The 14049-nt window shown below is 35.9% G+C and overlaps 1 protein-coding gene across 5 annotated transcripts in view; it reads left to right on the top strand.

Annotated features, from left to right (window-relative positions):
• Window positions 1-14049, top strand: part of Wnt2 (Wnt oncogene analog 2) — a 236748-nt gene that overhangs the window by 210926 nt on the left and 11773 nt on the right. For all 5 annotated transcript variants that reach the window (XM_085812605.1, XM_085812614.1, XM_085812609.1 and 2 more), the window contains exon 3: window positions 7361-7644. In XM_085812605.1, coding sequence (XP_085668731.1) covers window positions 7361-7644 — 284 coding nt within the window. The remainder of the gene's footprint in view (window positions 1-7360; window positions 7645-14049) is intronic.

The following is a 14049-nucleotide window of genomic DNA, read 5'->3' as shown; positions in this document are numbered from 1 at the left end:
AAGAAGGATGTATAAGACCCTTTTATTTGAACACAAACGTGACAGTTACCCAACTTGGGTTTATACAAGCACTTCTGGCTTAACAGAAATACGTAACGATGAACAAATTTAAAATGTGTTAGATTAGCCCATCGGCTCACAGGATAATTTAACGCGCAGGCAAGGCTCTGGTTTGTAGAAAACCGGCGTGACAAAACCAAATGCCTAGAAGCACTTGACGCCCCTAAATCAAGTCTCTTATAATCACGGCACAACGTCTTTTGGAATAGGCAGACACGCTGCCTAAAAACTAACTTCTGAAACTCTTGCTTAACTAGTACTTTTTTCTACCCTAATTTGAATAAAGGCTCGCTGTCTCATTTACGTTCTGACATGAAATACGTATGTGAAAAGAGGGTAATAGGAGAGTGCTAACTTAAAATGAACTATTAGGTAAAATTAAGTAGATAAACCTCACAAACTTATAATAAGTCCACTTGGTAATAATCTCTATATATAAAGAAGAAAGTCTGTTGGTTTGGCCTCTAATAACTCAGTCGCTATTATAGCTATCGTCACCAAACTTTCCATAGTTCTTTTCTGGGTCATGGAAAAGTTCGACATCGACTTTTTTCCAAAAAAAAAAAAAAAAAAAAAAAAAGCTAAAATTAGAGATATTAATTAAAAAGTCGGAAAAACTATAATTTTCGCCCTCATTTTTCCGAGTGGCAACAGTCTCGCAAGCTGGAGATGAAAATCTGCTTTATTTCGAAAGTTGTTGCCACTGCTCGCTTTCAAATCCTAGAGTTTGTTAATAAAAAATTTCGAAGTTTTACGATGAAATAAAAATAGCATTGCCAAACATTAAATGCATTATTCCCGATTCCAAAAAATTCGCGGAAAGCCATTTCGACTGTTCCCAATTTTCGTACGACTTTAATCAGCCGAAATATTAATTAAAAACTCTGAAAGCACTAATTTTCGCACTCATTTATCCGAGTGGCAACAGTCTAGCGCGTTGGAGGTTAAAATGCTTTATTTCGAAAAGTGATGCTACTGCTCGCTTTCAAATCATGGAGTTTATTTATCAAAAATTTGAGATTTTTACAAAATCTATGCATATAAAGAAGACTGTCTGTTTAAGTATTTGTTTGTTCGCGTTACTGATTTCTGATCAATTATGATAAATTTTTCGCCACATTTGGTTGACTAAAATTGAATATAGGTGAAATATTGCACGAAACTTGAGCTTTTACGAGCATTTGATTAGAAAGACAAAAATCATTAAAAACTGCGTGCCATTGCTGCTGATCTAATGAGAAAGAATTAGTTTATTTGTCTACCGAAATTTTTTATGTGGATTCCATATCGCATCAGATTGAAAAATGTATGAGTATGAATCGTATTTCTTGCATCGTTATTAGAGAAGGATTACAGTGGTATCGTTCACTCTGTTGTTAGATATTTTAACTTTACTGGTATCAGGTACTTCCGCTAGTATTTATATAAGTTTAAAGCGTTACTATAATTAATAAAAGGAATATCTGACGCCTTTCATTTTTTTTTTCATAAATGTTAATTTTTTCTTGTATAAGAACAAAAAATTTTATGTTCCTAATTTCGTTTTATGTGAAATGAACACCTTTTGAATAGATTTAAAAAAATATAATTATTCTGCTCAATTTTGGTGCCTGGTTACCACAAGCCATCTCCACATAAATTCCTGACGGCTATAAATTTCATCTCTGCGTAAAAGCTTCAACGACTCGGAATATGAAACTTGATAATAAGGCAGTGACACTTACGGGGTGTTATGACTTGTCATGACATACTGTTCCCAAGGGATTCATGAAAAAAGTACTGCCTCTTGTTCTCTTTATTTTTGTACTTTAGTTTTTGGAAATAATGAAAAATGACTGCAAGTATACAGTGGAATGCCGTCGCGAGGGGGCTTTCTAGCGGTTATTATTTTTTAACATGTTTTACTAGTAATACCCCTCCTCTCCAAAGCAGAATGATTTGTATTCCTGGAGGAAGCTACGAAAATTCCAACAGGGGTTTCAGCAGTAGAGGATAAATCTTTTAAAATTACGTGCTAAATAATAGTATCCTGGGCTCAAAGAAAGGTTCGTGAATAGAATATTGTGGTCATCAAGTGGGACTCATTGAAGGCCGTTAGAAACATCATACAGTTCAGTTCAATTAATCAGACTTTGTTTGGGGGTAAACACATTCATTTCCTCATAAGTTATGGTTAGGCTTGTCTTCACACAATAATTATAATTCAATTCTCGGAACAAAATGTGTGTTGTCAAATATTAAGAAGGTAATAAATATTTCTAAAAAAAAATGTTTTCTTTTTGCGCTTCTTTACTTTCTCTTATGGGCAAAGTGTTTTATTCTTTTTAATAAGATATAAATTGTAACAGGAAAAATCTTGAATATTGTTGCGTAATATAGCAGAAAAAAGGGAAAAAAAAGTTTAGCATTAAACATTTCATTAAAAAATTTTTAATCATTAAGAAGGGCGTTTATTATGTTTAAATCACTCAATTCACTAATCAATAACCAATTGATTTGAAAGAAAAATCAGGGTCTTAATGCTTTGTAGAATAATAAAACTCTTGAGAATCGGCTATGCGTGAAAGCGAGAAGATAAAAGTTTCTTTCGCGCTTTGGTCTAAAGCAGTGATATTTAACCTTTTCAAAGCTGCCATCCCCTAAGGATCGAAATATTTTTCAACGCAACTCCCGTTTATAAAAATCTTGTTTTTTAAGTGAAGGGGAAGAATTTTCGGATAAAAGTCCACTATTATCCTTTTCGGCTCAACTTTCACATCTAAATGTGGCCGTCACCGTGGGAAAGGGCAGTTCTTGAATTGCAAAAGGGAAAAATGTTAAGTGTGTATTTTTTTTTTTTTTTTTTTTTTTTTTTTTTCCCAGTTAGACTTACGCACCAAATTTATATGATTTAACTCGATAGTTTGGCCCTAGAAGGTAATTGCATTCCTTTTGTTAAAATTGAATTGATTAATGACAAAAAACAAAATGCTTAAGTGATCTTTTATGTTTTCTTTATTCTTTATTAAATAATTTTAAAATGAACGTCCAAAAATATACACTAAGAGCGTAATATCAATGAAACAGTCAAGTATGATCAGTAAGATATATGTGCTTGATGGTTCAGAGCCAGTTTCTGAACGATCGGTTTAATATTTTTAAAGAAATGAAAGCGCAATTCCCTTCTTTTCACGATTTGGAGTCAACTTCTCTTTTTTTATAATAGATCAGCACTGTACGGAATAAAACATTTTTATCTCCAGCGCGCGAGACTGCCTATCGGAAATTCTAAAGGTATGCTGCTTTTAAATATTTTGCTGTTGAATCGAATTCTGTGTAGCATACGCGTCAAGAGCGTGATATTTAATAAATAAAGCAAACACACAAAAATTTAATAATTTTAAAAAAAAAAAAAGTTTTGTAAAGACATTTTAGTAAGAAAACTGAATATTGATAGGATGAACTGAGAAAGACTGAAAAAAAAATAGAAGAAAGTGTGCCAACACTTAACACTGCATCGAGAAATTTAAGCTCCACAGCTGCTATGCTGCTTTTGCAATTTTTATCATTTTGCTATTGTATTTTATATGGCGTAAGTGCGAAGGAAATGATTCTTAATAATAACGCTAAAAAGACAAAAAGAAATTGGTTTTGCAGGAGTGAGTAGTACTGCAGACGGTATATTGCAAGCTGAGTGAAGGCGTAAAAAACTTAATAAATTCTTTTAGGCGATCATTAAAATCTGAACCCTTTCAAACTTTTTTAACAATTTTGTTGACATTAGGCGCTTTAATAGTTTCCTATTTTGGTATTGATATTATTTTGCAGGCCTACCAGCGTCCGCACGTTGAAAGCGGCTGAATACTGGTAGTTCAGTCTGGGCTTCGATTCCTGACGAACGGGCCGGCTGCATGGGCTTTTCCTGGTCCCCCCCCCCATGTGTAATGTCAATGCGAGCCAATTTCCATCAAAAAGGCATTCCGGGGTATTCCTCCGTTTCTGTGTAGTGGCCAATGTCGGAGCTCGTGATAGGATTATTGGATTGGATTATTTAATTACGACAAAGCACAAGAGAGCTTTCTGCCTAAAGGGAGGGATGCCTTCGTGGAGGACTTTCTAAGGGAAACTGGCTCGTATACACGTTACACATGGGGAAAACCACGAAAACGCCATGCAGCCAGCTCGTTCGCGGAATTCGAACCTTGGACGCAACTACCAGGGTTCTACCGCTCGGCCGCTGGTGGGGTCGGAGCTCGTGATAATAAATGGAAATATTTTGCATCGAAAAATTGAAATGTAAAGCAATCGCCGGAACAATCAGATCTGAAATTCAAATTGAGTTGGCTGAATAATTTTATTCAACATCTAAGGATTTAATTATATCAATTGGCAGCGATAAGTATTATTTTTAATTAAGAAAAATGAAATATTGGCAGAGCGTTTTTATGACATTTATTTATTTATTTTATACTTTTAACTGTAAACTCTTCTTTGACTTTTAGCCCAAAGGGCTGTTAATTTCAAAACGGGATTTTGCGCCGATTTACTTTTCAAATTGTTGCCACCAAATATTATCGCCATGTATTATATTTAAAGAAACTAAATAATGAAGAATCTGCATAAATGCTTAAATGTTTCCCACATTGCGAAAAAACAACGGCACCTAGAGCAATCCAATTTTGAATAATAATCCAACAATAATAACCAATTAGTCCTGGAACCGAACATGGGCACTTGGAAGCCCGAATTTTGAATTTCGAATTTGTTTTATTATCTATTTAAAATTCTGTAGAACTTTAACGAATTTTTGATTAACAAACTCAACGATTTCAAAGCGTGTAATGGCAACACAGAACAGAAAAAAAAAAAAAAAAAATTTATCTCCTCCGAGCAAGACTGCGTATCCGAAATTCTAAAGATATGCTGTTTTTAAATATTTTTTGACATTGCTGTTGAATTGAATTATCTGTGTTGTAAGTGCGAAGAACATGATGTTTAATAAACAAAGATAATACACTAAACGTTAAAAAAGCGCCCTTTTCGGGCGTAACATAAAATCTGAAAGCTTTCAGACTTTTTTTATTATCTATTTATTTATTTAATTGGTTTGGCTACAGGAAATAATTTTCCGTCATCCACCCGCTTTTTTTTTTAACTATGAGGCCGTTTTGAAACTTTATGTTTCGTAAATTAATATTTGAAAGTGTCACGTGTACAAAATTATGATCATCTTAAAGCGTAATCTGTTGAGTTCATTTCTTCTGTAAGAAATATAAGACTGCAAGCAACCCTGCACGCGTTTTCAAACATCCTATGTAAATAAATGTATAGATGATTTCAAACATCTTATACTGTATCACCAGGCAAATCGTATGACATGACATTTTAACATTTTTTGAGAAAAAAAGATGTTGCTTATGAGAAAGCTATGTTATGCTTTTTCATAAGTCTATGTGTTTTAGGTTTATATTATGCTTTTCTAAATCCTGTCGTGAGGACCTACTTTGAAAGTGTTTCCAGAACATAAATGATATTGTATTGAATATCATCTCCTTAAGATGATCACCTCCACAGAAGACTGAAATCGCCTGAAACTGGGGTTGATCACCTTTGAAAGAATTCACTCTACCTAAAAATTTAAGGTTTCACATTAAAAACATCTTCACTGAAATTTTTTTTTTAATTTCGAAGCATTATATTACGTTATACTATTATGAATTTCTCATCGATGTGTTTTTGCAAATGCGCAAATATTCCACATGGTGACTGTTAATCCAGAAATAGTCAATGACCAGTGACCTTGATCGATATTGTTACGTTATTTTCTTCCTTCACGTTCGTACGGGGTTCGTAGATTTGGAGTGAATAACGACGACACTTGATGAAGTATGGATACACACTTTATTTATCAATATTCTCAGGACAGCTCCAAAATCACTTTTACAGTCGTCGAACTGTTAAAAACACGCTGACACGTTCAGCGACACAGACTTCACACTGTCAGGCAATAACGGTGGCGACAGCTTCACTGCAAAGCACCAGAGTACAGCTTCCGACTCTATTTGGTCGTTCTCGGAACTCCACGTTCTCTCGAGACTCTCTACGCGGTGCACTCGACGATACAGAAGAGTATAGCTCTCGACTCGGCATAGACTAAGACAAAACTCGACGATGCACTAAAAGACTCTCTCGATGCACTCGACGACCAACTCGGCGCTAGAGTTCGAGACACTCGCTCAATGACTGACTATCAGCTCGCCAGACGAGGCACACACACTGACTGACTGCGGAACCGCAGGGTTTATATAGCTTTCGGCTTGTGTTCGAGACCATTCTGTGCTAAACCAGTAAGAATTCGTTCCAGAAGGTTCTCCATCCGTCCATGGCATACCGCCAATTTTGTCGCCAAATGTGGCAACCCTGCCTTCCATTGCTATTTTTATGGCAACCCTCAAACTGCTTTGCGGGGAAGCTATCTCAACGCGCCTGTACATTTCGTAACAATATCTTTATCTTAAGGTTCAGTTTTATTTCGGTAATCTATATGTATGTACTGCGTCTCCCACACTGGTGACATAGGAACTGACTACTGCCTGCTGTTGTAGTGCAAATGGTTACATCCATTTGAAAGTAATCAAATCCCACAAATTAGCAATTAAATATTTATGTTTCCTGTTTAGTTAGTCCTGCTTAATTAGACAGCAGTTAGTCCTACTTAGTTAGACAGCAGTTAGTTCTGCTTAGTTAGACTTAGTAAAATAGTTAAGACAATAAAAAACTTAGTAAGCCTTGACAGTAGCAATTGAATTTCCTAGTGTGGTGAACGGTAATTTATGACTACTTGCCGACGACCAGTGACCGGATTTTTTTGGCTGATCTCGGCCCTTCCACCAGTCACTCTTTAAACAGCAGACGTAAGGAATAATCGTATTGCAAACGATTAGCATATTCATCTGGCAACTGAAAGGTTCGAAGTTTTCATTTTTCAAGTTTTACGCACCAAAGGATTTAATGGTCTCTCTATGGTGGCCTTTAATGCTTAAATTACGGTGATCAACAGCCTTGACGGCAAATGATGTCCTTCGAATTAATTTTATTTTTATAATGTACCTAAATTAACTGCACCGGTGACCATGAACGTGTTTGTCATTGATGTCCATGATATGTCCTCGATGGTCATTGCTGTCCTCCGAATTAATTGTTATGGATATTTTAAGATTTATTTATTCTAATTAATTAAACATGTTTGCAACACCATAGATATTATACATCTTTACAGAATCGTTTCATTTTCTTTTAATCTGCTTAAATTCTCTTGCAGGCAGTCGGGAGGCAGCCTACGTATATAGCGTGACATCAGCTGGCGTCACTTTCGTCATCACCCAGTCCTGCAGCCGCGGAAACGTCAGTGACTGCGGCTGCGACCGCTCCAGGGGCAGTAGCACCAAGTCTGCAAAGTCACACCAGGGCGACTGGAAGTGGGGCGGCTGTAGCGTGGATGTTAAATTCGGAATCCGACTGTCCAGGAAGTTCATCGATTCTAGAGAGCTAGAGGGAGACGCCCGTTCCCTAATGAACCTCCACAATAATCAGGCGGGAAGGAAGGTCAGTTCTTAATATTCCTTTCTGGGGTGTGTAGAATCAGTAGTCATACCAGTATGATACTTAAGGGCCTATGACATTCAGAAACAATTGCTACAACGTTTCCCACTTCCTTCGTAAAAAACATATATAGCAGAGTCCCACAACAACATAATGTGGACTGAGAGACTGTTGAATTTCCGACTTGTCTTTATTTGCGGTAAATATCCCCCCCCCAGTATTCAAAACAATGAACACAAAAATCAATTTCTCCTACACAGAATGAAGAAATCGTTATGAAACTGACAGTACTGAAGCTCTAATTTTAATCTTCAAATCTGTCTAAACCTACTCTGCCCGACAGTGGTAAACTTAAGAACTAATCCTAGCAATCCTCCATTTAGGTCACTGGATACCAACAGCTTTGAACGGCAACGTTTTTCTTCATTTTTCTTTATTTTAAAATTATTTTAATTTTATTCCACTGTCTCATGCTGGTAACTTGTAACTTCAATTGACAACCTTGACGAATACTAATGTGCTTGGATTTTAATATGTATTTAAATTTACGCCATCATCCCATACTATATGTGCCAAGAATAGACTCAGTGACCTTTGTCAAATATCATTTTATATAAATTAACTGTAACCACTAGTGGAGCTTCTCGCTTTGAATTTTACTGTATTCCCCCCTATAATCGTTTGGTAGCGATAACTTGCTCTGCAACCTCTGTTCATTTCATTCTGTTTCTTGTATAATTTTATGTGTAAGTATGTTAATAAATTCTCAATATTCAATTACTGAGATACTTTATTACTGAGATACTTTTATTATACTGAGATACTTATTACTGAGATACTTTTATTATGAGATACTTTATATCGACTGCTACCGGGAATGTTTTATAAATACGAAAATCTAAGATATAAGACGAACTGGTAACTCTTACTATTTTAAATGTGAATTTCTTATAAATTTAATTACCGTTGCATCCCTTGCCGGTACTGGCAGTCAATTATTGTTGAACTTGAAACATTTAGAATATATTTTACATATAAGAAATCATGTCTTCTGAGAAATTAGATAAATAATACTCCGAGCGTCTGTTACTAAAACACTGAATAAGTTAAGTTGAAACATGAATTCGCGAAAACGGATTGGATTGGATTGGATTATTGTAATTTGGCACAAAACCTGTCAAGGTTATCTGCGCCAGACAAATAGTAACATTGCAATTAGTCATTTTTAAAAACTTCTAGCTTAGGTAAAAAGAGACAGATTACAGTCTATGATAAAAGCTGATATCTTTTAAAAAAACAGGTTAAAGTCTATTATAAAAGCCAATATCTTTTAAAAACAGAAATAAATTACGATGATATGTTTTTCCAATTAAATTTCCTAAGTCCAGTTCTGAACAATTAAAATGTTTTTGGCGAAAATAATTAAAACTCTGACATTATACCAAGATGTGATGGACTGTCAGATCTGCATTGCAGTTTGGGCAGCTGGGATTCTCTTCTCCCTTCAGAAGATACTCATGGGTCAGGCGACAATGGCCAATTCTCAGTCGAGTCAAGAGGACATCCTCCCTTCTATTAGCCATACATGGCCAGTATCCAATGGTGGGTTTTACATTTCTCAGCTTGTTATATACTTTGTCATCCCATTGCTTCTGCCATTTGCTGAGAATTTTGCTTTTAACAAATCCTTTGATGTCTGCTAGTGGAATCTGAAGATTGTACATTGTGGTTGCAGTTTTAGCTGCAATATCCGCCAATTCATTCCCCTAAATGGCAACGTGTCCAGTCGCGAAAACGGAAGGAGTAACATCCGATAATTTAGAGAAACTCATTATAATTTTGACAAGTACATTTGATTCACTCTAAGCTGTTGATAATGGGTCGGAGTTGCTAGTGAATCTAGATAAACTGGAAACCGAAATGACAGCAGCTGGAGAATGTACTGATAAAGTAATCGTCCGGAAATTTCGCGCCAAGTGTAGCGTATGCATAGTGAAACTGATAACAGTATAATTATACCAAATATAAATTCGAAACAGAACTTATGCGTATTAAACTACCGGAAGTAAGTATTTCTAAATTCTACGGTGATATTAATGGATGAGTGATATTTTGGAAGAATTTTGAATCCGCAATTCATAAAAATGATTCTTTGAATAAAAAGATAAATTTAATAATCAGAAGGAACATTTCAGTGCTTCAATATTAAATATTGTAGAAGGATTTTCTATATCGGCTTCTACATGTGATTCTGCTACTGAAGAAAGTTTTTGAAATCTAGAGTGATTCATACCTATATAAGTAATATTTTGAGTGTAAAATCGTAAAAGTGATCACCTGACTTTCTGAAAATTTTATGATAAAGTATCGATTAAATTGAGAAGTTTGAAAAAGTCTCCCTTTAACTACAGAAAATGTTTCTACTGCATTGTACACTACTGTTTTAGGCCCACCAGCGGGCGAGCGGTAAAGTCGCTAAACACTGGTAGTTCGGTCCGAGGTTCGAATCTCGCGAACAGGCTAGCTGCATGGCCGTTTTCATGGTTTTCCCCATGTGTAAGGTGTATACGAGCCAGTTTTCCTTAGAAAGTCCTCCACAAAGGCATCCCTCCCCTTAGGCACATAGCCCTCGAGGCTTTGCCATAATCACACACACACACTACTGTTTTAAAGTCTCTGTCACAGAATATTCTAATCTAGGGTTTCTTAAACTGTGGGTAGCCAAAAATTTTAGAAGTTCTGATATTTCTTTAACTTATTATGGTAATTTTACAATTACCAAATATTTTTACACAATGTATCTGAAAATAGATAAAAACAAGACAATACAGACAAAAACGAAAACTTTTCGACGTATTTCTTTTTATAATAATAGAAACGTCCATTTTCGTTGCTTTGCACGTGACGCTGTCATTTCATCTGTTACTTATTTAAAATTTTAACATTGTTCTATGTCGGAAAATTAGAAATTAAAATTAATGACCTAAAACTGCAATAGTATATTACAGTAACACGTGAAAAAATTGACAGTTTCACTCACGCGTGTGTCGGATTTGCGCAATACTTATGAGGTCTCACAAAATTTTTGTAAATATTATGGCGTCCTGGGGGTCGCGGAAAAACCTCAGTGATAAAAAGGAGTCGCGACTGAAAAAAGTTTAAGAAACCCAGTCCTAATCGAAGTGAATAAAAGCGCGAAAGTTCAACTGCATGGTTATAGTTAATTTATATAAAACGATATTTCACGAAAGTCACTGAGTCTGTTCTTAACAATATGGGCTGTCTCCAAGTGACCTTAAACTTGTAGGTCAGTAGTGACCAACAGCTTTGAAGGAACACCATTCTGCTTGAAGCGAATTTTAAAATATTTAAACCCCTAATTTACTTTATGCCTTAGGTTTGATTGTAAAATTCATTTTCATTTATTGTATTGCCCTGCAACCGGGACATTTAGGTTTATCTCAATGACCCTCAACGTGATCAATAATTTCAACGGCCATTGATGTTCTTAGGCCTAATTTTAATGTAAATGCTATTTAAATTTACAGCTTGTTCCATATCGGTGACTCGTTAACTACTGACTGCCAAACTGTAGGTCAGGGATGGCGAACCAGTGGCACGCCATTATTTGAGGAATTTACACGTACTTACTATCAGCAAAGTCAGTTGACGTCTGAGCATTTTCAAAACTATTCCGCTTGTGAGCTGAGATCGTGGTCCGAACGGGAGTGAGCCTGCGCGGACGGCGGAAAAGGCGCGAGGCTACAACTTTTTTCTTGTTTCGTTTTGAAGTGTGCTTAGGTCGGTAGTAATTGCGCTTGCTTGTGTGAGTCATATTTACAACTTTAAGTATTATTCAACATGGCTACTTTGAAAAATTCTAGACACGTATAACTGTCTCAAGAAGCTGACGCTTCTTATTTTGGCAATAATTTCATCTACCTATGCCTATGATTCATTATTTTTAGAAATGAGGGTTAATCTTTAGATAATGGTAACTTGGCGATTTTTTGGCGAAAATTTGGCGACCAACCCTGCTACAGCAACCTGCTAGTTTTTGTTTGAACACCATTTTGTTTTCACTAAATAAAGGCTTTTTTTTTTTTTAACTCAATATTTTTTTCCAACAATCTGCTAGCCGAATTACGCTTATGCTAGAACTTTTTTGGAACAAAAGTGCTTAATCATGACGAAGATTAGGTGCGAAATTGGGACAAAGTGCAGAATCGCCCACTGCTTGCCGCGTTTTTAAGAATTGCACATACACGGTATCATCCATGTACACGACGACCTATTTTCACTTAAAAAAACATCCCAGAATTGCACAAAAATGGCATTGCGCCCACTCTTGACTTTATCCATGTACACTGCTAAAGTCCTAGCTAGTAACCTTTATCGCCTTACCAAAATGTCGCTAAACTACCTGTTACTGTATTCCAAAGATTAGCCGAAATGAGTTAATCATCATTTTATATTAGCATTTAACAGCAATATCGAAAATTTCTTTCAAAAAATTGGCAGGTAGGTAAAGTTCCACCGTCCCGGCTGTAAGTAATCAAGAACACGGTTACCATTAGTTATTTTAGTTTCTGTTTTAATAACCTAATTAAATTATTTAACTACAAATATTTATAATAGATCCAGTTTATAGATAATTTTCATGAACATCTGTAGCATTATTTTAATTTGAAAGTCTAGTCTTCAAAATGGCAGAACAATGCAAAATATCAAAGAGACACCCTTTTTTGCCTTAAATGCCTTGTCATTTCAAATGCGGCCCACCAGCGGCCGAGCGGTAAAGTCGCTGAACACTGGTAGTTCGGTCCGAGGTTCGAATCCCGCGAACAGGCTGGCTGCATGGGCGTTTTCGTGGTTTTCCCCATGTGTAACGTGTATACGAGCTAGTTTCCCTTAGAAAGTTTAACACTAAGGCATCCCTCCCCTTAGGCCCCTCGAGGCTTTGCCATAATCACACACACACACATTTCAAATGTTCCTAATCCTTACCGATACTGCTGCCTCAGTGAAAGAAATCAGTTCTGCGCTTTTAAGTTTTAAACACGCGGCAGTGTACGAGCAAATTTCGGAACAGACAGAAAAGAAAACAGCGAGACACCAGCCATACGTATCGTACACGAACCATTTCGACCCCCGCATTACTCGAAACCTGTTAGACCTACAAACTTGAAATTTTGCATGTCTAACAGAGATCCTTGAATCCAAGAGTCCTAAATTTTATTAATCTACCTCTTATAGTTATAGAATTATTAAGGTCTGAAAAGCATCATTTTTATCATTAACTGACAAACTCACTCATCAAAAACTTAGACCACCTCTAAATGGCTTAGGTACTTGAAATTCGGCATCAAATTTAAAAAAAAAAAAAAAAAAAATCTGAAATGTTTCAGATTTTAAATTACGTCCAAAGGGGCGTTTTTTAACATTTTGTGTGTTACCTTTCTTTATTAAATATCATGTTCCTCGCACTTAAACCATAAGATCCAGTGCAACAGCAATATCGCAAAATAGTTTTAAAACGAGTATATCTTTAGAATTTCCGATACAGAGACTCACGCGCTGGAGATAAAAATGTTTTTTCTGCACAACGTTGCCATTGCTCGCTTTGAAATCCTTGAGTTTGTTAATCAAAAATTCGTCAAAGTTTTAAAAAATAGGAAATCGATCATAAAACAAATTTCAAATTTCAAATTTGGTCTTCCACATGCTCATATTCGTTGGAGGATTACGTTATTCAAATTTCGATGACTCTATGTACCGTTGTTTTATCACAATACGAGAAATATACATACATTTATGCAGATTTTTCATTATTTAATTTCTTCAAATATAATGCAGGACTCTAACATTTTGTGGCAACAGTTTGAAAAGTGAACCGACATTTATGAGTCCGACGCAAAATGCCAAAACGAAACTAATAGTCCTTCGGGATTCAAATCCCTTTGGACTAAAAAAAAAGAGGTAGATCGTTAGGCATATACAAAGACAAATCTAGAAAAGCGAATAGGATCCTGAACGTTGTACATTCCTGCACCTATAATAAAAGAACTGCTCATGGAACTTGCCATCCGTTAGATCTGAACTCTATTGTCGGTGACACCGACTGCACAGAATGTCGTTTCCCCCGAACTCGCTCCCTTTTTCACATTTATGTTGTTGTTATGATATTTTCTTTTCTGCGAGCACTCGTTTTCTCTGCTTTGCATAGTCGACGGACATAGTATTGTATTATAATCCTGTTTCTCAACACTTAACGACCTCACCATCATTCTTGGCAAAGATCAGTTAGTATTAGCCACTGGGGAATTGCCAACTGCAGCAAGGGAAATTGCAAATACAAACCCAGATATACAGTAAATCTTACCTAAGATAACAAACAACCCATGATTC

Source organism: Stegodyphus dumicola, chromosome 1, assembly GCF_044657685.1.
Source record: "Stegodyphus dumicola isolate Sdum_Otavi_A_Nest chromosome 1, ASM4465768v1".
In the NCBI taxonomy this organism is placed as follows: Eukaryota; Metazoa; Arthropoda; class Arachnida; order Araneae; family Eresidae; genus Stegodyphus; species Stegodyphus dumicola.
This window is presented reverse-complemented; position numbering and strand designations above follow the sequence as displayed.